The sequence below is a fragment of the Pagrus major genome, chromosome 9 (genome assembly GCF_040436345.1).
Source record: "Pagrus major chromosome 9, Pma_NU_1.0".
NCBI classification, from domain to species: Eukaryota; Metazoa; Chordata; class Actinopteri; order Spariformes; family Sparidae; genus Pagrus; species Pagrus major.
Window position 1 is genome coordinate 14286757 of NC_133223.1, and position 27527 is coordinate 14314283.

Consider the following 27527-nt stretch of genomic DNA (forward strand, 5'->3'; position numbering starts at 1 on the left):
AACATAATTTTTAATCATATGATTATAGAAGAAGTTTGAGCCCAGTCCATAACTGAAGAGTTGAATTGTTTGCTTCTTAACCTCAAATAAAGACAGACACTGACAGTATTTTTGAGACGCCCTCAGTCACATGAGTGAGACGCCCTCTAACGTTGGTCCTGCTCGGCTCCTGTAGTGTCTGCGCTGCACCACGGTGAGGCAGTGTGACGTCACAGGGAGCGGGCTGCGGCTCGGTTCCGTCCTGTCTGCGCTCGTTGACTGTGAGCAGCCGGAAGTGAACAGCAGACCGACACCGGCGATAACAAAGACAACACACAGCTGTATCATTCGGGGACGATGGAGGAATATAACTCTGGAGATGAGGTAAAGTTAATTTGAATGACATTTAACTCAGCTATCAGAGAGCCCCGCTGTTAGCTCCTCAGAAAGCTAGCTAATGTTAGCTTCATCAGCTAGCTTAGCTCAGTCAGCTAGCTGAGGCTAACGGTGTTTCCATCGGGGTGTGGTCACAATCATCACAATCATCACAATTACATGGATTAATTCAATATCAGACACAGCAAGTGACACTGACAATTATATATATATATAAATCTCACATGTTTGTCTTTTATTAGACTAAGTGAAATGTCTTTTAAATAAAGGCTTTATGTGTTTTGCAGTGGTGGAGCAATTATCTAAATCCCTCACTTAAAAGTAAGAGTGCAGAAGAAATCTGTCTCCACTGACAGTGACTGTGTTTTTATTATTAACTAATGCATTCATTGAAAAGCAGCATTTTGCTGTTGTAGCCTATCTGGTTGAGGTGAAGCTAATTCGTAATCTGTCTTTGTCTATTTGATTTAATCATGATGGATTAATCTGCTGATTGTTCTCTCCATTAATTGATTGATTGTTTGGTTTGTTAGAAATTATTAATATAATGAGAAATTACGCCTGAAGTACCCCAAAGTAAAAGTGACACCATCATATTGCTTATTTCATCCAAGACATAGTTCAAACCTGTAAATCATTTAAAATACGTTTAAAATGTTAAAATAATTAAAGGGATAAGCAGCTAATTTTCACAGTTGTGAAGCTGGAACCGATTATCATAAATAAAAATATGTTTTGTGTACTCAGATATAGATTTCTAAAGTCACATCCTTATAATGGAAATAAACAATTAAACATATATTTCCTATTCCCTACTTAATGTTGTGCCCTAGCATTGTTGTAATTTGTGCTTTCGTTCCTCCTACAACCATGATGCCAAAAAAGTTGCGATGCTGTGTAAAACATAAATAAAACAATTCTTATTGACATCTACTCAATAGAAAACAAAGGCAATATAATCTTAAACTCACCAACTTCATAGATTTTTGTTGATATTTCCTTATTCTGAAATTGATGGTCAAGATGCTCTTTGAACACCTCTTGGCATTTAGCTCAGTCTTTTCAAACACATCACACTACATTCTGCAGATGCGTCTGTCCAAAGTGACTTAAAATAAGTGCATAAATCTCCATATTGCCTCAACAAAATGTCCAGTGTGCATGTTAATGTTTTAAAGCAACCATTGTTATACATGTGTACTTGTGTACATTTACTCTGTCTATTATATATTTTTGAAAATGTAAATAAAACCACACAGATGCCACAAACTAACCGTGTTTTCCTGTTTCTGTTTTCCTGCAGGTGGCCTTCAGTGCTGATGAGGCCAGTATCTCAGTTAAAGAGGTACCTTTTCATTGTTGAAAAACATCAATGAACTGTATTTTATTATAAATCCACTCTTGATGTGATGACAGTGTACATGACTCTCTCTCTCTGTGGTTTTGTCTCAGTGTATTGAAGGTGTCATTGGTGGAACAGATTATAACCAGAGTAAAGTGAACCAGTGGACGGCCAGTATCGTGGAGCATGCTCTGACTCACCTGGTGAAACAGGGACGGCCGTTCAAATACATAGGTGAACTAACTGTACATCATATACTATAACATGAGACCTCAGGACATAATGTTGACATGTGGAGCATTTATGTGACACTGCTGTCGGATGTTTCACAGTGAACTGCACCATCATGCAGAAGAGCGGCGCAGGTCTCCACACAGCTAACTCCTGCTACTGGGACACTGCCACTGATGGTGAGAGATTTATTATTACAGTTTCGGTACCAATCCCAAAACAATACCTTTTACAATTAAACAATCATATTTATGATTTGAAAAATGTTTTATCATTTAATAAGAGAAGACCAAACAGAGACATTTCTGTTTTTACCAAAAAAGTGTTGAAATCTGATAATTAGTTCTTCTTTTATCTGGTGCAGACTGATAAATAGTCCAGGCCAGTTTTTGCCTTTTAATCAAAGATATTGTTTGGCTCTGAACCAAGAGGGTAGGCTGAAGTGTGTTTGACCTACTTGGCTTGGCTGATGTGTCTGTAAAGAGAGAACAAAGCTTGCCAAAGTTTCAAACCGCCAAACACGCTTTCATCTGTAAATCCACTTGGCTTTCAAACCCCAAAGAGAGTTCAGCATTAACAGTTATTTGATAGAGGAGTCCAACGTGTGGATCAAGAACACACATTTTAACTACTGACTAAATCTCACAAAAGATAAAACCATAGCTTTTGAAGGTGAGAAACGGACAGTCTTGCTTAACACACTACTCTGGTCAAGTGGAAAATAACTGGACTGTATTCAGTTTGGCTAACATGAATCTTAATAATAGTTGTGGTGGACGGCAGGAATAGGAGTCTATGCTTATTCTGGTGAAAATGTCAATACTAAAAAGGACAGAAAGAAGGTTTATAAATGCTAGTATTTTAAATTTGTATTCTTAAAAAATGTATATATTGTGTGTGCAATATATAAACTACATCTAAACACAAGTTTATGACATTATCCAAAACCAGTGATTATTTTAAGTTTTGTTTCTTCTGTGAATTTGGTTTTTTCAGTTACCCAGAGCCTAAAGCCATGAAAAGTGACAATTTAAATGCTAATTTTTGTATTTGGTCTTGGTAAATAACATAAACAGTTATTGTTAATATAGTATATAGAGGCAATATATAATATTTGTTGATCGTTTTGTCGATCAATGATTTCAGCTTCACTAGCTGGGTTTGAGTAGCTTTGTTGCGTTCAAATTATTCAAAAAACTGTATAGAAATATGTGTTACATATAATTAACATCACTAGAGCTTTTCACCAGAAACAGATAAAAGTTTGATGTAGATGTCCGACGGTAATTTCATGTGCTTGTTTGTGTGTTTCAGGAAGCTGCACGGTGAGGTGGGAGAATCGCACCATGTACTGTGTGGTCAGTGTGTTTGCTGTTGCTGTGGCTCTGTGACATCAGCACACAGCTGCGCCCTGCTCGCTCTCCGAACAACCTCTGATGATCCTCTGATGATCCCCTCTGGTAGAAGTTAATGTACAAGTAGCTCGTTTCTCCCCACAGGCTTGAACTACATGACTTCAGAATAAGAGTTTGTGACCTGACTGGCCTGCGTTGGTGTGTATACGTGACTGAGAAAATGTTGCTTTGTGGGGACTAAGGTCAGGGTCAGAATGCAACAAACACACATGAGAAAAGGGATGCTTCCATTTTAAAAATTGGGACCAATACTGATGTTTTGTTGTTATTCATTCCTCCTTCTGTGCCAGGGAAACAAAGGAATCTTCATTTAAAAAATAAGTGCTTTAAAGTCATTCAGCCCTTCATAACACTTTCTTTAAAAGAACACAAATTCAATCATACAAATTCATGAAACAACCTTTAATATAACCCTCTTTCACAAAAAGACAAGTAACTGCTTTAAAAGCCTTTCTAGCCGCTATACAACTACCTACTCAATGATAAGAATTTTTAAAGGGATGTCACAAGCCAGTACCTCATGAGTGTGCCACTGTGAAAATCGATGTGACACAGCAGATAGATATCGTCCTCTGCCATCGGTGCATGTCCTTATTTGCTCATAGGCCGAAGGCAGTCAACAAGGTGAATATCCACAGATACCGATATTTGTCTGATAAATCAGTACATCCCTAGTGAGAAATGAAAACTGAATATTTTCTCTCCATATGTCACAAATGTTGAAATCTGTGCATTATGTAGCCACACTGCTGGCTCTGGGTTACTTCAGTGTCGGCCTGTTAGTCGGTCAGTCCACCACTGAAATATCTCAACAACTTTTGAGTGGATTGCCCTGAAGTTTGCAACACACATTCAGGCCCCCACTTCCAGATAAAGTGAGGTGATCCTTTGACCTTTCATGTCACACAACCATCAGGTCAAGATTCCCAATGTGTCCAATACTTTGTATTATCATCAAATACCTGCAGAATTAACGACGTTCCCATCAGCCTCAGCTGTACTTTGTGTTTAACTTTAACTATAAAATGTTAGCATGCTAACACTTAGCTGGTGAACATTATACTTGCTTAAACATCAGCATGTTAGCATTTGGCACTAGCACGGCTGTAAACTCTCTCGTCTCCTTCAGAACATTCCCAAATAAAACTGACTGAACCGTTGCTGCTGTAAAAAGTTTGAAGTTTAATGAAACCTAAGTGTTGTGTGTAGTAAGTACCTGACTACTTGCATAAAACGTCTCTCCTTGTCTGCATTAATACTTTGACGGTTTACATTGGTCTGTATCTGTGCACATGAGTGTTTTTCCAGGATGGAGATGTTTAATGGTGAGTCCCGATGACAAATGCACTTTTTCTAGACCCGTTATGTAGAAATCCTGGGATTCTTCTGTAAAAATGTGTGTTGAGTTCCTTTTGTTTGAAACTTGTCCAGTGTTGTCATTAAATGTATTTAACAAAAGTTTTTTAAGTCTGAGTGAGTTTTGATTTGTACAAACCAGAAAGTGAGAAATTTTGTGAAGGAGAAAGAAATATCAGTGCTTTGCAGTCTGGTTGATTGTCCACTAGAGGGCAGCACAGGACACTCAGCTAAAAATAAAAACATCCCGACAGTTTTCACATATAAATATAAATTTATTAAGATTTTTTAGTAGGTTTTTATCTCTAAATGCCTTTTATCTTGCTTCTGTATGAGAATGTTTGATGTGTACAATAGACTTCATGTTTTTTTGGCTTCAAAAGGATATTTGTACAAACGTTAGGAGCATACCAGGGTTGTCATCCCTCTGCAGATACGTTGCAAAAAGGAGTTAGTGCAAACACAAACAACACTAACATTCCCTCTCACACACATTAATACACGTAAAGGTTTAAAATAAGCAAAATGACTTGATACTACTCCAAACATTTTTAGATATTCATCAATTTTTGTGCGCACTTGTGTGTAAATATTCTACCTAATGAGACATACAGACGCAGAGCTGACAGACGTAACAAGCGTGAATTAGAAAAATACATCCACACAAAGCGTTTCACATCACTACAGCTGCTGCTGCTGAACCAAAGCCACTTAAATCCATTTTGTAAACGTGCAAATACATGACGCCTGGAGATGCTCGTGCTTTATAGTAACGTGTTTGGTGACCGAACAGGCTCTTGGACCATGTGTGGAGATTCACATCTCATCGTCAAGCACAAATATACCACAGAAGCAGCGCGTATTAATGATAAAGCTCTTATCAAGGAGTAAAAAAGCTGATTGCTTGCAGCCATAAAACTAGGGGGGTTCAGAAGTAACCCTGTACAAAACACTCGCCGCTCCCCCCCCCCAGATAGTAACACCTGGTCTGAGGCTCCACACATGCACACCTCCATGCCAAAAAAGACACTAAATACAATCAATTCAAATGCATGGCTCCGTGTGATCAGTAATGCAGCATATAAGTGGACACAGTCTCCCAAACTAAAGATGTGATGGGGCTGTCCATGAGTTTGTGTTAAAGGCTGCAGATTGTCCAGGATGTCGGCTCATGAGACAGGTGGGCACCACCTCTGCACACCGTTAGAACAGGTGAACACGATGCAGCCAGAATACATCTCCAGTTAAGGACACATTTGCTTCATGTAGGAGGAGACAGTGGTAGAAAACAGAGTCGAGACGGATATATGAATACTGAGATTCAAAACGGGATTTAAAAGGGACAGGTCACCCCCCAAATGGAAAATGCAGATTTTTCCTCTTACCTGTAGAACCATTTAACCATCTAGATTGTTTTGACGTGAGCTGCTGAGTTTTGGAGATATCGGTCAAAGTGCAAAAAAATACATTTGAAAAATTCCACAGCAATGTCTCTTTACAGAAATTCAGTATAATCTACAGACCTTGCTGTGGCCAGTTTTCATGGAGGAACCATGTTCCTTCTTGAAACTGCTCACAACAAGGTCTGTGGAGTACCTGGGTCTTGATTTCTTGAAAGAGACATTGCTGTTGAGTTTTTCAAATGTATTTTTTTTTGTGTGCTTTAAGCGCCACAAGTCGAGTGCCATCTAGTTTCATTATATTCAAGAGAAGACAGACATCTCAAAATCTCCAAAACTCGGCGACTCACACCAAAACAATCTAGATGGATAAATAGCACTGCAGCTAAGAGGTGAAATATGTGGTTTTGATTTAGGGGTGACATGTCCCCTTAAAGTGTAAAGTCATCTCACAGGGGGATTCATGTGGCACTTAAAAGGTTACAGAGGGTATGATAGAGTCAGAGTCGATCCTCTGAATGGCACGTCAAACAATGTTTAAGCATTGCAGGATATACTGTGGTTAATGTCTCCATTGATTCCACCGCATATATTATTGCCCACTTCATTAGAAGTGTCATAGATTGTATCATTGAGCATGTCATATGTGGTGTCGTTAGGCATGTCCTCTGCGCTGTCACTAGCTGAGTCGTGGGCTCTGTCAGTGGGCGGCTCTTTGTCTGTGGTGGGGCTCGCTGGCTCCAGGACAGACTTTCCCATCGGCCTGTTCTGTGGAGTATCAGGGCTGCACATGAGACAGAGCAGGGAGGAGCAGTCCCACAGGCCCTGGCTCATGCTGGAGGAGAAGAGCCTCCGACATGGATGACAGAACTGGTAGAAGACCAGCATGAAGAAGATGGCGATGGCGTAGGCCACCAGCAGCTGCAGCACCAGCAGCGGCGCGCAGATGAACTTGTAGAAGTCTGTTTTATAGATGTACCACAGCAGGAGCAGTGAGGCGTTCTCCATGAAGCGCACCATGTAGTACACGGCCATGCGATACCAGTTCTGGGACTTATTGATGAGGTCCGGGTCATTCAGTTTCACCTGCACTGCCGACCAGCAGAACATGTTGATGCCGGCGTAGAGGAAGGTGAGCAGGCAGAGCACGATGGTGGTTCCCACCCTGGTCAGAGTCTTCTCGATGTTTTCAGGGAATGGCGAGTGGCTCTGCCAAAACAGGATCCAGGGGTAGAGGAAGAAAACCAGGAAGTTGAGAAGAACCACCGGCAGGACCCAGAGCTGCAGCACAGAGCTGAACAGAACCAGAACCACCACACGAGTGGCGATCTCGAAGCTTCTCCACAGGAAAATGCACAGGTAAGCCATGGGCCGGACGTCAACCTCATAGTCGTCATATTTGATCTTAATGGCCAGGATGTTGCAGCGCAGCGCTCCGTACACGATAGACAGGAGGGAGATCACCATCAGTGTGCCTGAGAGAGAAAGACATCATTAAGTATGTTTTCTATCCTGGAGTTTAGGCTGATTTTAGTTCATTTTGGCTGACATATCCAGATCATAGAAGGTACAATCTTTTTAAAGAAAAGTCAAATGTGTGACAAACAGCATTATGATTAAGTACTACAGTGCTGCACTGGCCTACAAATCTTGTTCTTCAGATGTAAGAGAACATGTTTGTTTGGTACAGACAACAACACATGAAGCATCTCCATTATTTCAATCGTTTTTTCAGCCAAAATGAAAATTGCTAATTAAAAATCTAATCATTTTGTGCAGCCCTATTAACTTGTATAAACACAACATTAGTCATCATTCCTACTGTTCACACCGGCTATTAAAAATGGTCCCAAATGCCAAATTGAGCCCCACTACCGGTCGCATGTTAGACCAAAACAAACCGGCGTGTCAGCCACACTTCGCCTCCCCCTTTGCCCCCACGTGCCCTGCCCTCTCTACCTCCACGCTCTCAACAGCACAGAGGAAGGAATAAAGTTTCCCTTTTGTGGACCATGTCAAGCGACATGATGTACATACTGGGTGTTATTTGCTTCAGTAAGCGAGCCAACGGTTCAGAGGGGAGGGGACTTGCATGCACCAACATGCACACCCTGCCAGACCGGCTCCAAAACAAAAAACGGAAAGGCTCAATCGCAATAGTAACAATGTGTGATGTCACTCTGCTCAGGTCGTCTTTACTCCACTATATCTTTACATTGCAAATAGTTGTTTTCTGACATCTAGTGAAGCTTAATGTTGCAGAATGGACCTTTAAAGGATTTATTCCTAATATGCTTCCACTCCAAGTGATGGAGGACAAATTCCACCTTTGTGCCAAAAAATATTCACAAGATTTTCTGATGTTAATGAACTCCAGTTGGAGTTAATCAAATCAATCCATCTCAGTACAAAATTCACTTTTTATGTTCCCCTGGACAGAGAGGGAGTTTTAGGGTAAAAAGACTTTCGAGGATAACTACTTGATTTGATTAACTCAGACTGATGAAGCTTTATTACTTTTTTGTTGAGAAGTCACTTAAAGTGGAAACACACAATGAAGGGATCTTTTCATTGCCAGTACAAACAAAAGGAATGTTTACAGCAAGCAACTACAATTCCCACCTCACGGTCCGTACACCAGTGAAGTGATAGTTTACATCTTTGTCTGTCCAGACTCATACTGTATAGTATATGTAGTGAAAACTTTGAAGGAAATTTAATAAAACATACATGATTCCAGTGAATAATATCCAATGAGAGACATGCTGTCTTCACCGAGAGACTATTTACACGGCGGAGAACAGAGGACTGATGGAGAGCTTCATCACATGGTCTAACGACAAACACATGAAGCCCATTATCAGTAAAACTACTGAGCTTGTGGATGACTCCCGCTGTATGTCTGTTAGTGTTTAAGTGAGAGAAACAAAAAATAGTCACTTTTTTTTTATGTTTTCACATGCTCGCTCCGCCAATAAAGCTGATTCACAGAAAACGCAAAGTTTTATGTTTGCTGCTGCAAAAAGGCTTCAAATTCTAAACCTGTAAGCTTCATGTTCAACCCCTCGACACAGAAGATCTCTACAATCACCTGGGTGGATTGAGATTAGTGTCACTGATTCAGTGTCTGATCCCTTCTGTTCCCGAGTAATGTTGGAAACTGTGTTTGTTCAGAAGATTATGATGTCACACTGAAGTTGACCTTTGACCTTCTGAACATAAAATGTCCTCCCTTCATTATCTCCTATGCGACATTTGTGTGAAATAATGTCATCATTAGCGTACAAATTCTGAAGTCATGGACTTTAACGTGTTTTGTGAGGTCACGGTGACCTTTGACCTTTGAACAACAAACTCCAATAAGTTCATCCTTGAGTCCAAGTGGACGTTTGTCTGACGGAGACTGCTCATGTGACTGCTCTCTCAACGTCACTACTTTGGTGCATTAAATAATTTGGATATTGGAGCCCTGCAGTGTGTGAGCCGCCTTTTTTCAAGTTTTGCTTACATTCGACTCAGCACCTGTTCTTTCTGGCTTGGACGAGTGGGCACACTCCTATTTTTGCACAGGTTGACGTGTGTGCCAAACATGAATAAATTCCCTCAGACATTCCTGAGATATCACAATCACGAGAATGGGAAGGACAAAGGGACGTACTGTATGTACTGGTGGATGGACAGACAATCCAAAAACACAACGTCGCCAGCGCAGAGTCATAAAAATGTGAACAGTTCCTTTAAAGCTTTGAAGCTTCTGTTCATCACACTCCGGCTGTTAAATCGGCGAGCGTGAAATAGAAGTGTCAGACAGCCGGAAGCTGAGGAAACAAGATTTATGTATTTATAACATCTTTTATTGAGTCCTTATTCGACGACCAGATGTCCTCGTTTGACTTTGTGTGAACATTTATGAAATCTCGCTCAGGAACAGAAAAACTGTCTCCCACACACACACACACACACACACACACACACACACACACACACACACACACACACACACACACACACACACACACACACACACACACACACACACACACACAACACACACACAAAGCGTTGGACAGCCTGACCCCAGATCTGCACCAACTGGCAGAGAGAATACATCCTTGATATGAGCGAGGCGGTTATATAACACCACTTTGACTCATGAAAACACCATCCTCTTATTTCAAATATGGCACTTAGCTGATCAGCCCACATCACAGTGGGGCTGTTGACTGGTGATGGAGGCGTGGACAGATTGCTCTTTCAGTGGAGTGGGATGGTTGAATCAAAACAGTCCACGCACACTTAAAAGTCCTCCTCACCTCGCCCGATGGACACCCCCTGCTGCAGGACGCAGATGTAGAGCTGCAGGGTGAGCTGGGGGGCCGATCCCAGGAAGGCCTGAATGACAGAGGTGCGGGCGAAGGCTGCTCGGTGTGTAAACAGTTTGCCCTCCGCCTGCCCCACCTGCCGCTCCACCTCCTCAGACTGACCCCCGCGTGGCATCTGCTTCTTCCTGGTGATGCTGACATAAGGCTCCTCCACGCGGCCCACGCTGCCATAGATACAGAACGCCTCCAGACACCTGCAGCACACCAACACACACTGTTAGAATGAAAGCTGGCAATTACTCTCTATTATCAATTCATTTCCACATGCTGTTTTCATTCTGATTTAATTTATTCAGCTCTCCATTAGCATAATCAAAAGAGAGGCTGTTCTTCCTGGAGCCCACACACACACCACATTAACAGATCGCCCAAAATCACTTTACAGCAATTTCTTTCATTGATAGCCGGCTGCAATTTACAATCAATTATTGGTTAACCATTAAACATTTATGAAATGTGTGCAATGTTTTTACATTAGAAAACAGTTTTAACCACTGACTCGATCTATGTTCAATGTAAAGATGCCGTCAGGGACCAGAATCGGTCGGTTTTCAGCATCTCCGGCACCAGCCAGGCAGTGTTAGATATATCCTATTGTGTGTCGGACACATTTAGATATAAAGATATCTGTGTATGCTGTTATTTATAGTTATTAGAAAGAAAGCAAATCAGACTCAGCCGTGTCAGACTCCGAATCGGCCGATAAAAATTACAATCGGTGCATCTCTAGGAGGACAACACAACTTTGTTTTACTTTGTTTATATGTGGCGGACCAGAACAGCTTGTTTATTCAGTTATTGAAAAAATGTATATTTCAGAGTTTGTATTATTACCTCATTAATATTGTACATTTTCTTCTCCAAAACTAAACACTGCCCCTTTAAATAACACAAAGTAATGACTTAATTTTAAATGTGGAGCTCCTGTTTGTTGCTATTCAACAACTGTTTCAATAAAATCCAACCCGGGTTGAGACACTAAATGTCTAAAATGTAATAATATCAGTTTGTATAGAATGTCTGTTTGTATTTGTAACGAGATACTTTATGATGTATTTCAGTGTTTCCTCTGTGATTGTCTAGCAGCAGTGGTGGCAGCGGTTAACTCTCCCTGTTGGTCTTAGTTTTGGTTTGAGTGCTATAAGTGGTTTGCAGCACAAACACTGATCATGATTAAAGGGCTAATTCAAAGGCCTTGTGCTTGAGGGTGTTTTTTTTGTTTATGTTTTGTTATCTAGATTATGATGTTCAATTTCCCATTTCATGTAGTTGTGGTGGTGATTGTGGAAGTCCACCACTCCTGAATGAATGGGATCTAATTGTCCATTAATGCCTTTTAATTTGGTAAAATGTTTAACTGACAATCCTAATCACATTCCAACACAGTAACAGCAACTCACAGCAAACAAAATCAGACAAACTGAAAGAAACAAGACTTCACAGCATGTTTCCCATCATGTCAGCACAGTGCGATACTTCTGATACTGCTGACGGAACTCTTAATACACAGATTAGATGTTTTGCATCATTTCCTGCATGTCAGAGACACCGACCACACTGAGCCTTTCTCAAAGACAGATTACTGCTTACAGCGGTGAAGAAATGCTGTTACTTAAGGTTCTGACAACATCTGAAAGTACCGTTATTGCAGCTTTGTCATGAACCTTCCGCTTTAAAAGGGATTCATTTGATGCTTTTAATACAATTTGAACTTTGGACATCTGTGGCATTGTGTCGAGTAATAAAACTGCACTAAGTGGCCTTTTATTGGGACCAGTCCAAAGCACACCTGTACGCTAATCATGTTGTTTAATCAGATCAGATAAGATGGATTATCTTGTCAAAGGAGAGGTGCTCACACAGATTTATGCTCACAGATTTATGTGTACAGAAAAAGTTTGAGATTTTTGACTATATTTTTGTGAAAATGGGAGCAAAACAACATTTTGGGTTTATATTTTTGTTGGGTATAATTCTCACTCTATCAGACAGCACTTTAAGAAATTGGCAGGTTTACTGGGCAGGGTGTGTGCGGGGTGTGTGTGTGCTTTCATGTTTGTGTGTTTATTTTCGGTGCTTGCATTAAACTATATCAGTTATGAGTTCTTGTGAGTTTTACTGTGAATACTGCTTTTACTTTTCAGAAAATTTAAAGGAGATCTATTATGCTTTTAAATTTTTTTTCCCTTTCTTCAGTGTGTTACAGTATATAGGGTTTTGTGCATGTAAAAGATCTTGAAAGTTAAAAAAGGTCACAGTCTGTGGCAACAGAAGCTCTTCTTTCCCACAGAAAACACTACTCCTGAAGCGCCTCGTCAGTAGCCCCCACTTTATTCTGTGACTCTGTGACATCACTATGTCAAACTTTCACATATTTTATGCCCCGCAGCTAGTTTGGCACATAAGAATTGATTTAGCACAGCTGCTCTGTTGTTGTTAGCGGTGCTGGCTCGGGCATGTGTGAGCTGACCAATCAGAGCAGACTGGGTATTCAGGAGGAGGGGTCTTAAAGAGACAGGAGCTAAAACAGAGCGTCTCAGACAGGGGGTGAATACAGTGCTGCAGCACTGGACAGTATGAGAAAACTGATGTGTTTTTGAGCATTAAAACATGTAAACCTATTCTAGTTTACAATAACAAATAAAGTAGCAAATAGTAAAAGTTGAGAAGCCTGAGAACACGCTTGATAAATTATTTAAAATATTACCTGATAAGAAAAACCGCTGCTGATTAATTTTCTCTCCATCAAATTTCAGTTCTCAGCACTATCCAGCTGAACTAACTGAACTTTGAACACTGACAGAGCTTCAATAAAAAGGTCCACATTAGGACCGCTGGACTGTTTCAGCACCAACTCAGTGTGATCAAAAATGAAATGCACTAATTGTGAGCAGCTGTAGAAGAGGTGATTTTTAAACATTTAATACTCATCATCAATATCGATTAGCACATGTCCACCAGCATTTAGCTCTCCGTCATTATGAATGTCTGTAACAGTCACTGTCAGTCATCTGCCAGTGAGATACTAAACCCGCTGAAGTGCTGAGTGTGGCCAAAAGACCAGAGGTTGGGGCGGTGCTGCGCTGATAAAGCAGCACTGGTACACATTGCCAATAAAACAGCAAGGCAAGGGGATTTAAGCCACAGGGGTGCCGAGGGACAGACTGTTTATCAGCCTAAACGACACAGTCACGCACAGTGAACGCCTCACTGACCTGATTAAAAAAATATAAATAAATAAAAGTGTAAAGGTTGAGTCTGTGAGCAGCTTGTCAGATGCTCATTGAAGGATGACGTGATAAAGATCACTCCCACACAGTACGTGGAGTCTGCAGAAAAATGATCTTAAATTAAAGCAGCTATAATCAATATCTTTAAATTAACGAATGGATCAGATGACATCAGCATGTGAAATGTGTCGCATGTAATGATGAACCCACAGAAAATTATCACCAACTCTGAAGTTCCCTCAGCCTCTACACAGCTTTATATCCTCTTTCAGCTGTTTGGTTTCTGGCCTGAAACTTCACTGTTTTCTTGGTTCAGTCTAATCGCTCTCAGAGTGTTGTTTCTCAGCAGCAGCAGGCATTTGATCTCAGTGAAAGAGCTGTAAAAACTCCACTGTGCACTACCTGCTCACAGCCAGAGAGCAGATGGACACAGCTAGCGACTAGCTGGTGAACATATTGGAGCATTTAGCAGCTAGAGAGCCAGATGTTTCTCACAGGAGTTGATGTAGGCCAAAAATAGAGCTAAAGAGAGTGAACATTGAACAATATTGTGTTCCCAGCTTGTTTGTGATGCCCCCAAGTAGCCAATTTTATTTATTTTTTTTAAATCAGCTAGTCCAGGTTTAAAGATGTTTTAAGACAAAAATACTAAAAGCCTCAGTATTAAAACAATCTGTGAATTACATCCACTCCCTCTCAATTATTGACAAATCCATAATCAATGAACACTCAGCCCGGCTGATTATCGGGATCAACATTTAGCATTTTTCAGATTGTCTGTATTGATGTTTCTTTTGTCCAATAATTTGTTAATTCTCTGTAGTCACACTCAATGCCCCGCCCACAACTCTGACCGGCTACATGTCACAACTAATAGCCTATCAACACTCAGGGCTCCGGGGTGCGACTTGATGTTTTCATTGGTTGCACCGTTGCGCCTGAAATTGAGTTATTCATTTAGTTTGTTTTTTAAACAATTGAGGTTACCACAATTTCTTGTTGCTGAGCGTGGGCTCACTAGCTAACAGCAGCTACAGTTAGCAGCAGTTAGCGGCTGTGTTTGGATTTGTTTTGAGTATGAATTTGACAGGTGGTCAATTCTTACGTATTGCACCTTTACTCCTCGTCTCCTTGACTACTATTAATCGGTATCTGCTCCGAAAGAGCCACATCTGTCAGTCCCTAAAGGATACATACACCTTGAGGTCAGATTATTTTGTCAAACGTCTGCTCCCCAGGCCCACACTGTACTTTAACAGCCGGATTAATTAAACCTCAGTAGTGAAGGACGAGATGATCACACATGCCTGTGTACACTCAGGAGGAATTAGAATGATGTTGTTATTAGATAAGAAGCTGGAGTGAAGAAATAAAGTGCTGGATGAGATTAGTGTCGTTGCTGCGATGACACAGGATGATGATCACTCTGTTTTAGATATGAGAAGTGTTGTTGTTTTGGGCTGATGAGACAGCTCTGAGAAGAGGAAGTGCCGCCTCGCTGTCGGCGGTGGAGACGGATATTCTCCTCCTCCTGTGTTTTCAGAGATAAGGAGGCAGCAGTGACATGTGCTATTCTTAGATCTGCTCTTCACGGAGGACAGATGTAGAGGCCTGAACAGTAATCATCTGAACGCAACACTGCAGGGGAAATAGGCAGGGTCAGACCCACAGAGGCCACCACGCAGGGGAAACAACAAGCTGTGAGCGGCGTCTGTTCGGTTGAGACCAAAGTAAAAGTAAAACATGGAAGTGAAACATGAGCATCTCTATCAGCTGCCAAATTTACTGTTTATATTCAGACGGTTTACTGTAACGAGCCGGAAGTTTGGTTATAAGTGCACCTAACAGCTATGTTAGTGAAAAATGATGAAAAGTTTGTAGCACGCACATTTAAAAACAGTTAAATACTATATAAATGCTCCTGTGAACGTTTATTACCCCCACATGTGACGTTTTCGGGCCCAGGCCCTTCTTCAGAGATAAAACAAGGCGCAGAGAAACAGCATACAAATACCCGTATGGAGGGGTCACCTCACAGGTCATGTGAAAAATGCAAATCCAGAGCCCAGAGTGACGTCTGTATATTGCTTTTTTTTGTCCAAACAACAGTCCAAGGTCCACAGATATTGAATTTATGATGACGTAAACCGAGAAAAGCAGCATACTTTACACATTTGAGGCGCTGGATGAGGTGAATATTTGACATTTTACTTTAGTTGACTGTTGAATCTCATTCCCGGGTCGTTAATACTGGTGCTTTGGGTCGGTATTTGGGCTGAAACTGAACCTAAAGCTAGCCCATCTGACACAAAACAATGACCTTCCCTACCTTTAACTGACCTAAATGATCAATCAGCTATCAGAACTGCTGGTTCATTTTCTGCTGATCAGCTAATCAATGGTTCTTCTACTCAAATTGTGTGACGTAGAGAAAAATCAACTTATCTAATTGTTAATAAAACATCTAAAATAGTACAATTTGCTACAGCCTAAACTATATTTAAACTGCACGTGTGTCCAGATAGTCAGCAAATATTCACATTTAAAAAGCTTCAACCTACGAATAACTGAACTTGCTATAAAAGTCACTTTAAAACAGATAAAAGACAGGTTTTGACAGGTCCATGCTCAGTAGATTTAAAGATAAACTGGAAAACAGGATTTCCTGTTGAGACCTTTCTTTGGGCAGACTTTGTCAAAAAAAAAAAATGCCTGTTTAGATTTTAATAATAGCTCAGAAACTTTAGTAAATATTGCCTGTTTTCTTAACTTATAAAGGAAAGTGTCCACACTGAGTTAAGATACATTTTGTACATATTTTGTGGGATGTCTGTGACGGTTTTGAGGGTTTTTCCCAGGCACTGATGATTCACTTTGTCCTGACGACAATTTTGCTTTTCTTTTCGTTTCATTTTGATGTTGATCGGTGCTCTCACCTTTGTCTTTATCTACTCTGTGTTCTCATTGTTTCTCCTGCAACAGTGAAATTACAAACTGCCATGTAAGCGACTTTACTTTAAAATCAATAAAACCTTAAAAGGCCAATGATTGTTTTAGATTGATCTTCTGTCAAGCTGCTGTTCAATGACTGACTCATCCTTTCAGCTCTTATGATGGCTTTCCATTCAGGCTGCAACTAACAATTACTTAGTTTCATTATTAATTAATCAGCCTTTTAATTTTCTCCATCGATCATTCATGTCCATCACCTGTTCGTGTTGTCTGAGATGATCATTTCATATTCTCACATTTGAGCAGCTAAAGTTTATTCAGATGTTTGTTATTCTTTTCTTGAAAAATGACTAATCGATTACCACAATAGTTGCAGATCAGTCTGGAGCTGCAACTATTAAATAAATTGGCAACTATTTTGATTTTCTTTTAAGAAAAAAGTCAAGATTCTCAGATTCAGGCTTCTTAAATGTTATTATTTCCTGGTTTCCTTTCTCCTCTATGGCAGTAAACTGAATATCTTTGAGTTGTGGACGAAACAAGAAATTTGAGGACGTCTTTTGGGCTTTGAGCGACATTTTTTTTCTTGTTTTTTTACATTTAATAGAACAAAACAACAACTCACAAACAAAAATAATCATTTCTTGCAGCCCTAGGTTAATTTCCTGTTGATCCACCAATCTATAAACCAACCAATCACCTCAGCTGTAGCTCAGTTTCCCATGACTGCAGCTGAGTGTGTTTTCATGTTTACCACAATCAGATCTCCTGCTGTTTGTACAGATAACATTATCACGCTGCCTGCCAGTCTGTGTGTACAGTACTGAGGTCCTCTACATGCAGGATTAGGCTCAGATTCCTTCAGCGGTGGCAGATGGTCCAGACAGGTCAGGTCGAGGCTTACACAGGGAAAGAGCAGGCCTATTATGATTTAAGGCACATGTGCACAGATGTTTTCAAGGTTCATCCTCCTGCATCAAAGTGTGTCAGCGCCCTCACATAGGTTGATTTAACGTCCTCTCAGATGGAGGGGTCATGAATAAATCAGACAGAAGATGAAGGAGGTGATGAAACTGTGAGAGGGAGGAGGTCATGTGGAAAGTGTACACAGCAGCTGTGTGTGTGTGTGTGTGTGTGTGTATGGCACATATATATCGATAAGCATATTGATCAGCCCTTTTATGTCCACACTGAGGGGCACAGGCATACATACATTGACTGCAGCGGCATGTGAGCAGGCAGCCTCCAGACAAAAGGCCGGAGAAAATGAAAACAACAGCATGTGCGCAATGCATTCATCAAAACCATCCGGTAAGCAGCTTATGTGTCGACAGGCCGGGACGTGCTTTAACGAGAGAAATCAGTGGTGGACACGACACCTGTGGGTAATAACAGACGCTTCGTGGCGTGAGGAGCACAATGGTATCCAGGGCCACACAGCGATAAACAAGCCAGCACTGACCTGACGATGGGTCCGAGCTGCAGGATGTGCAGCAGCAGAACCAGCGGTCTGTCCCTGCTCAGGTCCCGGTGGATGAAGGTGAGGGTGAGCTGCACCAGCACGGACGGTACGAGCGTGAAGAGGAGCGTGAGCCCCTGCCAGATCTGGTCTCCGGCGGAGCGGTACGTGGAGCTGAGGTACAGCGCTGCCGTGGTCTCGGCCGTGAACAGAGACACCGACACAAAGATGGAACTGGGGAGTCGCATCCTCGCTCAGCAGACTCCGCCATCAGGGGGACTGCGGGGCGCTGCTTCGCTGGGGGTCCGCACGTCCATAACGTTTCCACCGAGCGGTCAGACAGTCAGTCAGTCAGGCAGACAGACAGATAGAGAGACAGACAGACAGACAGACGACCCGCCAGAGAGGAGAGAGGAGAGGGGGGACGGACGGCGCTCTGTCAGACTCCCGCCGCCGCCGCAGCTCGTCTGAGATCAGGAGGCAGGCGGGATGTTTTTACAGCCAGGTGTGGTTCCTGACACAGACTGCAGGGGGCGCAGGAGGAGCTGCCAGGGAGAAGAAACGCCCTGCAGGCGCAACACATCAACTTCACTTAGGAGTCACATTATTATTCACATATTTCTGTTGAGCTTTCGGGACATAAATCAGACTTGTTAACACCAGCCTGCATCTGCACCACACAGAAGAACCAGGGGACATGACATACTGGACTAAAAGGCATAAAGATAATATTAATATCCAGGAAAATCAAGTTATTGTAAGTGTATTGATTTTTGTGGTAGGTAAACTTTATATTAAAGGATTAGTTCATCCAAAAATAAAAATTCAGTCATTATCCACTCACCCTCGTGCTGATGGAGTTTCACAGTAAAACAGCATTGCAGTGATCTCCTGAACAACTGAGGTAGATCAGGACTTGTTTTAAAACACAATACCTCCATAGAGAGCCAAAGACACGCCCCTTCCGGTTTCCCCTCAGAGGAAATACTTTGTATGTTAGTGAACGGATTGTGTCATGAATCACATGTGATGTTTGTCAATTAAAAAGAGAATTTTTCAACTTGAGAAAGTCTCAGTTTGTCATAAAACAAATGAAATATGACGTTGTCTCGTTGAACACTAGAGCTGCTCCTGTATATTAGCTGCTCACAGAACTGACAAACTCTCCTTTCACATAGCTGCAATTGTCAATATAACCAAATTTATTGTGATTTTCACCTTTTGTTAGTAGTTTTTTGTGTTGAGGCGGCAGCCATGTTGGTGTTGGTGACATATGTTGAGAGAGACGATGTAGTTCACTGAGCGGTTTCACACAAAACTAGATGGTATTTTACTTTATTTACAACAAACTGCGACTTTCTTTGCCGTTACTAAAAACTGTATTTTCATTTTTGGGTGAACTGTTCCTTTTGAGATACAGTTTGAACCATAAAGGCCTAATAACAAGAGAGATCTAAGTAAGATAATAATGCACTTTGACATTTTTTTTTTTTTTTACCTTTTATTACATTTGTATGTTTGAATCTAGTATTTAATGTGTATTATTCAACAAGTTTTTTTTGTTGGTATTGCTGTTGTACTTTATTTAAAAGGCTGCCTACACTGTTTTATTACAACATTTACTCCACGTGTTTCATGGTCTTGTGCTGCTTCCATGTTTTTGTCAATTTTCCACTCTGGAGGAAAAAATGGTTTTATTCTATTTCGTTCTATTGTAAAGTATTTACTTTCATTCTTCATCATTATAATAAAGCAACAGATATCTTGGTTATGTTACCCTTTCTACATAATACATGTTTCATTAATGCTCATTTTCACTTTCTCCTTTCTTTTCTTCTCTTAGACCCATGGTTTCTGAGGGATGTGCCTACTGTGCACATTTTTTCTTTACCCAAAATAACTGTTTCACATGTTCTGTATGTTTTGGATCATTGATTGCATTTATAAGATGATGTTTTCTTTTTCTTCTGTTATGTCAAATTGCCAGTAAAACCATACTAGAAATACAAGAAAACATTTAAATCACAATAATACGGTGATGTAGTGAAAGGCGATCAGTAATTCTGCAGCCTCCAAAAGGTGATCATCATCATCATCATCATCATCATCATCAATTATCTGGAAGTATTGTCACTGATCTATATTTTAAATGTAGTCTAATGTTTTCATATCAATCACATGTGATTCGTCTGTCGTGTCAGGCTGTGAAGGCAGTCAAACATGATTATATTACAGAAGAACAACACTTGATTTTTATTTTCATCTGGACACTTTATTAATAACAACAACCCTGTAGACTTTTTTGTGGACAGCTTGGATCGCAAAATGCACACACATACACAAGTTATAAATATTCCACAACAGGCACAGTTAGCATTGGGAACCTTCTTTGGTTTGCTATTTTTCACCTTTTTACCAACTTCAGCCCCATGTCCAAAACGCTGCCCAAAGCATTTTCACCTTCCAATATTTTTGCTTGTTTCTACTTTGGATCATATCCAAATGCAACAACTTTGTTTTTAAGGCCTCATTATCACGTTTATTGAAAGAAATCTGTAATTGACATAACCGAGTCTCATCTTGAACAGAGTGCAGACTTGGAAAGAAAATCAAATTCTCACACTGACGATACTTTTTAAACTTTTGTTCTCGGTCTCCATCACAAACCCTAACATACTCATTTTTTTTCTTTACAGGGTAAAAGTCACAACAGATCACAACACAACATTTCACATATCCCCACAATTTAAACATCAAAATACACAAACAGCGGTCACTCTGCTACACACGGTAAAACCTCGTTTCACACAGGTGAGTCAGCAATATTGCACAGTGCAAACAAAGTGAGACTATTAAGAGGACAATAATCTACAGTTACTTCTCTTAGCATCTGTCTCCACTCAATTTTGATTATTTTGCAAGTTCTGTATCAAAATCCATCAATCATATTAATCAACAAAGGTCGTAATAGCAATAATTTGAGAAATTACGAACCCTAAAGACATGAACTCAAAGCTCTGCGATTACGTGACGCTCAGCTGGTGGAGTGATAGAAAACTTTTAAAGGCATTATGTGACACTTGTTTTTTTCTTTTGGTGACTTGGGTGTGATAGCTGTTTCTTTAAGCTGTCAATGGTATCGTGCAATTGTGTCATTCTGACCTGAGAGCAGCATCTTTGAACAAAATGCCGCAATTTCAATCAACATACTCAGTAACAAAGCTCTGCTTTAGTGATGGGCTATGTTACAGTAAGAGGAATGAATCTGGTAAAGCCTAGAAGCTGAACATCCACCTCAGTACAGACACAAAATCTAGACCATTTTTCTACTGCAACTGGACTCAAATATGATTTTCTAATTCCCAAACAAATACCATCCATCCCTCCACGTTCTCAATGACTGTGCTTTCAAAAATCCAGGTCTCGAAGGGTTTCAGAGGGAAGGATTGATGTTTGTTCAGGTCAGTGAACAACAGTTACCCGGATCCATTCACACAAAGACACTAAACAGAGGGAACTCTGACTGGTCCGGCTGCAGGATGTCGACCAGGAAACAAATCGTCCCCGACAGGCCTTCAAACAGACTGCAGACGCTGGTCACTGAGTGGGAGCCAGTCTTAAACTCCTCGGTGAAGAGGAACTCTGCAAACCTTGTGGGGGCGAAAGAAGAGCAGAGAGACATGAATGGAAAGTGACATTTTAAATGAATAGATTACAGCTGATGGGGCAGCAGGGCTGTGGCTGCTGCACCACTGAGCGCGCTGAGGTCATGTCCTCAGGGGTTTGAGGAGAATTTTACATGATGGGGTGTTTGAGTTTTATATTCTTTTTCATTGCTTCAGCATTTATTTGATGATAAACTAAAGTATTGGACAAATTTTAAATTATGACCTGATGGCACCAAAAGATGCATTTCCACCGCTGGAACTTTCCCCAGGAACCTTTGGAGGAACTCAGTGCCTTTCTCCCTCGGGAAATTCACCCTCCTCAAAGTCACTGCTCAGGGGACTTGCAGTGCTGAAGATTTCTGATTGGTTGAGCACTTGCAAGCATTCTATTTCAGCCACTATAAAAATATGCCGCCGCAAACCAGTTTGTTTTTTGTCCATTGTGCTTTGACAGATGAACGTAAGAAAGCATGGCAGATGGGAGGGCAGTGGAAATGTAGACAACAATGGGCAGAAGGAACCACTTGAAAAGCAGCTCCTAGGACTTTGGGTCAAGACATTCAGTCAAAACTGAAAATGTGAAACTCATGGCTGTGATAGAGGAAAGTCAGGAGATCAACAAAGTCAGTTCATGCATGAATATTTGACCAAAATGTATTGACAATCCATCAGACAGTAGTGGAGATATTTCAGCCTGGACTAAAATGATGGATCGAGAGCCTAAAAGTTCCCTCTCTACAAACATGCAGCTAGTGTGGCTAAATATTAATGTGTTGGCCAGTCATGCATTTCAACTTGGGGGAGGTTTCAATGGAAAAGTTTGAACCTCAATCTCAACCCAATCACCAGAATAAATTGGATTTAATGTTGGCCATGTGCATTTCTGCAAACCTGAAACTGTTCTGTTAAATGTATACGTTTAATAGCTTTCATATCAACATTTCTACAATATGTATCACACAGACGTGTTGAAAGTTTTTTATGTTTCTTTTTGTTTCAATTTAAATTTTGCTCCGGTAAAGGTCTGGTTGGGTTTGGGTACAAAAACTACTTTGTTAGGTTTAAGAAAAGATCTTGTTTTGACTTGAGTGACACAAAGACGGTTTGAAAATGTTGCACAAACACTGTCTCAAACAGTGGTCTCTCGCTTGGCAGCCCTCTTGCCCAGCGGTCACGTCACCACCGTCAGTCCATCCTCCAAACATAAAAAGTCAGCTCACATACAGTACATGTAATTTACAATTGTAGAAATGTTGATATGAGACATGTGAAACGTACAAGTTTAACATATCCATGGCTTGCAGAAACATACAATGCCAAATGTTATTTTGGTGACTGGGCTGTTAAAACTACAGCTCTGTAGGAAAAAGCAGAAAGGATTTCTTGCCTCTGAGCGCGGTAGATGTATTTTGAGTTGCCTGTGAGCCGATACAGCAGTAGGAAGACGTAAGCGCTGCCTGCAACTCCATGACAAATCCCAGGTCCCTTCTTCAGCAGACCTTTCTGCCACACGAGCTCCCCGCTGCGGATACACGTGTCCAGATACTGGGGCTTCTTATTGATCAGGTAGGCTTTAGCGAACAGATATGCCACACCTGAGTGAGAGGATATAGAATTTAGTAGTAGAAACAACAACTAAGATGATGTACAGACACCTGTGTACCTTCATGGTGATACTGAGTGTACCTGGGGCTCCGTGGCACCAGTGCACCAGTTCGTTCTCTCTCTCTATAATGGCACCCAGCTCTGCAGGCCAGTTGCAGTTCTGCTCCTGGTTCATGAGGAAATCAACGCTCTGCCACACCAGGTCCTTCTCTACCCCGCTGAGCACGTCCTGGTAGCTCAGCAGCATCTGCAGCACTGACGAGAGGCCGTGGGCTGCACCTGACGGGAGGAGGGGGTGCCAGGGGATCACACATGCACCCACCAGAGCAGGCATGCAAGGAAGCACCATGCCAGGCACACAAACGGACACAACCCGAATCATACAAGCACAAACATTCACAAAGTAAAACTGGAAGGACTAGTCTTTTCGTTTCTTTTTGGTTCTTCTAAACTGGAGCCCACTATACATACTTTACAGTTTTGACAGTAAATGTTTTGTCTTCCAGCAATGAGGAAGTAAATACATGTAAAAGGTGAGCAGACTATAATTAAGGATTCCCAGAACAGTTGAGATCCTGTCAGGTACATTAGCAGCTGCACAATCGCTGTCCCACCGAGGAACCCAAGACCATGTGGTGCACCAAATGTAAGAACTTGGTTACAATTTTCTTACTGATATATTTAGCTCATTTTCCTCACATTTGAGACATAGTAAATTAATTTAAAACGACTTACATGTAATTGTTAAAAATATGTCTATATGTATAAAAATAATAATAATAAAAATAAGTTAAATGTTCAATCTAAATATTAAATCTAAATTTTATTTTTTTAGGTTAAGTTTTTACTTCTAAATAAATGAATTAACATTTAGATTTTACACGTTAACTTATATTATTGTTTACATATAAACATATTTTTAACAAATATTTTTCTTTAAATGAGATGTAGAGGGTTAAAGCTTCAATGTAATAATAGTCCAAATGGCTTTAGTGCAGTAAGCCTGAGGATTCAGACAACAAAATATACCTGCAGAGTAAAGCTGAGAAAAAAAGACTAGCTCTTTGTATTCTTACAATCTGAGCCCCAGAAAAGAAAGTCAACATTAAACAATTCTGCAAAATGACGGATTACGTTCAAAGTGGACATTTCTTACGTCCAATGCCAGCGTTTATAAAAATTCTCGCTTTCTACGATATCTGTGAATTGCAACTACTGAAAGGTAATGATCAGGGAACGATCATGTTTATAGCAAGTAAATTACTGTTCAGTTAAAGCAGCTACAAGTAACTTTTATTTTTGTTGATTCTGGTGGCCCCTGTGGACAAAAGCAGTATGACAGCCACCTCCTCTTGTGGTGTAGATCTTGATCTGGCTAGCCTAGCGTATTTGTTTTGAGAGAGAAAATACTAACATTAAAAAAATTAATGTTTTCTTCTTTAGACACAGCTGTCTGGCTGAGTCATAGCAATGTGGTCTCTGTTTTATGGCTATCAATCTATCCTGAGCTGGCACTGAACGCTGGGATTGGATGTAAATCGTGAGGTGCAGAATCCTCAAATATGGACACAATTCATTGAGACACTGAGTCTTCCTACATAATGCTGGATACATGCTGGGAAAACACGGCTGTTTGAGGCAGGACAGCCAGTGTCTGTGAAATCCCTTTTTATTTATACTTTGTTGATGTCGAGTAAATCAAACGAGTAACCTCTCCGTAAGCACATTTTTCAGGACAAGCAACGCATGCAGCACCTTTAACCAGGTGTGTTTACAGATATTTCTCGTCTACAAAGTGTACTTATTTCACCTCCTCATCATTCTTCAAAGTTCTTATTGTTTCCATGCAGAAGTAGCCAGCGAGGCTATGCTTACTATGAACTCTGTGTGGGTGTGAAAGTTACTGAGGATCTCCGACCCTCACGGTTCTCTTCATCCGATGCAATCAAGGAAAGGAAAGTTAGCTTTACACATGTTAACACACCAGCCCTACATCTAGAATCATCTCTAAAGTCCTCTTGTGTCAGCATATGGACACTGTGTGATAACAGAAACCCTCCTATAGTCAGAGGACAGTGGCCCTGTGAGGGAGATCTAGACTACAATCTTAATTTCTACCTGGTAATGAAAACTTGATCTGACAAAGTCTACCAGACATTAAAGACTTAAAGGAGGCTCCAGTTCTTACCAAGATACTCTGTCCCATAGTACGAGTACATGAGGGGGAAAGGCTTCCTCTTCCTCCGGGCGTACTGTCGTCCTGACTCAATGATGGCCTGACAAATAGATTTGATTTGGTCCTTGCTCAGAATCTGCAGAGTAAATACAAGAGTTTAAGATATAGACATGAAGTAAATGGCCACCCACAAAGTAATTTTCATCATGATTATCATAAGTATACACACACACACACACACACACATATATATATATAGAAAAAGGGACTTTACTCGGGAGGTGACTTGCCTCTTAATGGACTGATTTTTTATTTTTTTTGTTTTCATCACTGAATAAACAAACTGACCTTAAAGGACAACACAAATACATTTACATTTTCCTCTGAGAACAGCTTGTTTATCAGTTATAGAAAAAGACAAAAAAGATAAATTCATTAATATTATAAATATTAAAATTCTGAGTTTGAATTTCTTCTCCAACATTACACAGTGTCCCTTGAACCTCAGACAACAGACTGTGTTGTGCTCACCTCTATGCCCAGCTTCTGCCTGAGGACCAGGGCAGCACACAGATATCCGGCCCGCCCCACAAACAGCTCATCCGAGCCGCACTCCAGGAAGCTGATGGGCGCACACACCTCCCACAGGTTACGAAATTTGGTCAGCGGCTTAACGAAGTCAGCCAAGCCCAGGGATTTGTATATCATAGCGGCCACAGCGTAGACGCCCGCCCCGCCGAGCAGGAAGGCGGCTCTCATGTTCTTGTCCGGCTCCGCGTCCACGTATCTGACCGACACGTCGATGATCTGCTTGGCCGTCTTCAGGTACGCGTCCCGCTGCTCGGAGAACAGCGGACACTCGCTGACGTGATACAGCATGTAAGCCACCCCGGCCGGGCCATCGTACAGCCCTCCGTCGCAGTCTCTAATGTCGACGGGAAGCTTTTTCAGGACTTGATCGACGGTGGCGACGACGGCGGGCACGATGTGCGGGACGCCGTGACCCGGGAGCAGAGCACCTTTATAGTCGGAGAAGCGGTTTGCAAAGCAGCGGGTGTTTTCCATCACAGAGAGGAGGCCTCAGAGATAACTCAGCTGTGTCTGATGCTTCAAGGTACCCGAGGATGAGAGAGAGGAAACACTTTGATTGCTCATCCAGTTCCCATCAGCTCTCAGCTGATTGGATGTCAACAGGGATGGTTCAGCCTCGTGTTGGCTGATAGGACCTGCCTACAGACACCTGCACACATTAACCTCTGCTGTCTGCTCATGAGGAGAGACGGAAGATCATCCTCATCCATCATCCTACCATCAATATTAATGCATTCACATGTCATCTACCTGGATAAACATCTGGGAAATTTCAGCATCCACACCCAGTGTTGTAAAAAGTTCCCAAAAATCATACTTGAGTAAAAGTAAAGATATAATGTTAAAATATTAGGCTACTTTGATAAAAGGTTAGTAGCCTATCTGAGTAGAAGTCTTCAAGTATCTGATATTTTAAGTTTGAAAAGTAACTTTCAGTCAAAACAAGTATCGAAAGTACAAGTGAAAATAAGTTAGGCCTACATATATTTAGTCTCCATGTACTATATATTACGGGTTGGCTGATCATCGACCTGGCTGGTTATTGGATGTTTTTCTGATTATGGGAATGTGTTTGTTTTCTTTAAATATTGTGAAGTAGCCAAAGGTACAATATTTGTCTCCAAAAGGTAGTGTAGTCAAAGTATAAAATGGAAATACTCAAGTAGAGTACAAATACCTTATCTACTATTTAACTATGTCACTTTTTCAGCCCATCCTCAACAGAAAAATGGTCAGCAATAAAAGGAGCTTATAATGACCCATATTGACATTTGTTGTGTGTTGAACTGTTTTTAGTACAATGTTGGTATATAGTCCTATATTCTTGCACTACAGGACTTCTATA

The 27527-nt window shown here is 41.0% G+C and overlaps 3 protein-coding genes across 3 annotated transcripts; 1 reads left to right on the forward strand and 2 right to left on the reverse strand.

Moving 5' to 3' along the window:
* Positions 1–262: 262 nt before the first annotated feature.
* On the forward strand, positions 263–4815 carry LOC141002234 (dynein light chain Tctex-type 3-like). Its single transcript, XM_073473476.1, has 5 exons — positions 263–363; positions 1679–1720; positions 1828–1951; positions 2050–2127; positions 3263–4815. The coding sequence occupies exons 1-5, from the start codon at positions 337–339 to the stop codon at positions 3337–3339; spliced, it is 348 nt and encodes a 115-aa protein (XP_073329577.1). The 5' UTR covers positions 263–336; the 3' UTR covers positions 3340–4815.
* A 158-nt stretch (positions 4816–4973) lies between these two features.
* xk (X-linked Kx blood group (McLeod syndrome)) lies at positions 4974–19212 on the reverse strand. The gene is made up of 4 exons (XM_073473475.1): positions 18987–19212; positions 18146–18708; positions 10433–10695; positions 4974–7594 (listed from the first exon to the last, which is right to left on the reverse strand). Exons 2-4 carry the CDS (start codon positions 18388–18390, stop codon positions 6657–6659), a joined length of 1446 nt encoding a protein of 481 aa, XP_073329576.1. The 5' UTR covers positions 18391–18708; positions 18987–19212; the 3' UTR covers positions 4974–6656.
* A 2420-nt stretch (positions 19213–21632) lies between these two features.
* Positions 21633–26656, reverse strand: LOC141001871 (lanC-like protein 3). The gene is made up of 5 exons (XM_073473014.1): positions 26123–26656; positions 25604–25727; positions 23497–23694; positions 23198–23405; positions 21633–21792 (listed from the first exon to the last, which is right to left on the reverse strand). The coding sequence occupies exons 1-5, from the start codon at positions 26654–26656 to the stop codon at positions 21633–21635; spliced, it is 1224 nt and encodes a 407-aa protein (XP_073329115.1).
* Positions 26657–27527: the final 871 nt, after the last annotated feature.

Coding starts and splice junctions, on each gene's coding strand:
- LOC141001871 (XM_073473014.1), bottom strand. CDS start 26,656: ATGGAAAACACCCGCTGCTTTGCAAACCGCTTCTCCGACTATAAAGGT. Junction 23,695..25,603: donor CTATGGGACAGAGTATCTTG/GTAAGAACTGGA, acceptor TCCTCCCGTCAG/GTGCAGCCCACGGCCTCTCG. Junction 23,406..23,496: donor CTGGTGCCACGGAGCCCCAG/GTACACTCAGTA, acceptor CCTCTCACTCAG/GTGTGGCATATCTGTTCGCT.
- xk (XM_073473475.1), bottom strand. CDS start 18,390: ATGCGACTCCCCAGTTCCATCTTTGTGTCGGTGTCTCTGTTCACGGCC. Junction 10,696..18,145: donor CAGCTCGGACCCATCGTCAG/GTCAGTGCTGGC, acceptor GGTGTGCTGCAG/GTGTCTGGAGGCGTTCTGTA. Junction 7,595..10,432: donor GGGGGTGTCCATCGGGCGAG/GTGAGGAGGACT, acceptor TTTCTCTCTCAG/GCACACTGATGGTGATCTCC.
- LOC141002234 (XM_073473476.1), top strand. CDS start 337: ATGGAGGAATATAACTCTGGAGATGAG. Junction 1,952..2,049: donor ACGGCCGTTCAAATACATAG/GTGAACTAACTG, acceptor GATGTTTCACAG/TGAACTGCACCATCATGCAG. Junction 2,128..3,262: donor CTGGGACACTGCCACTGATG/GTGAGAGATTTA, acceptor TGTGTGTTTCAG/GAAGCTGCACGGTGAGGTGG.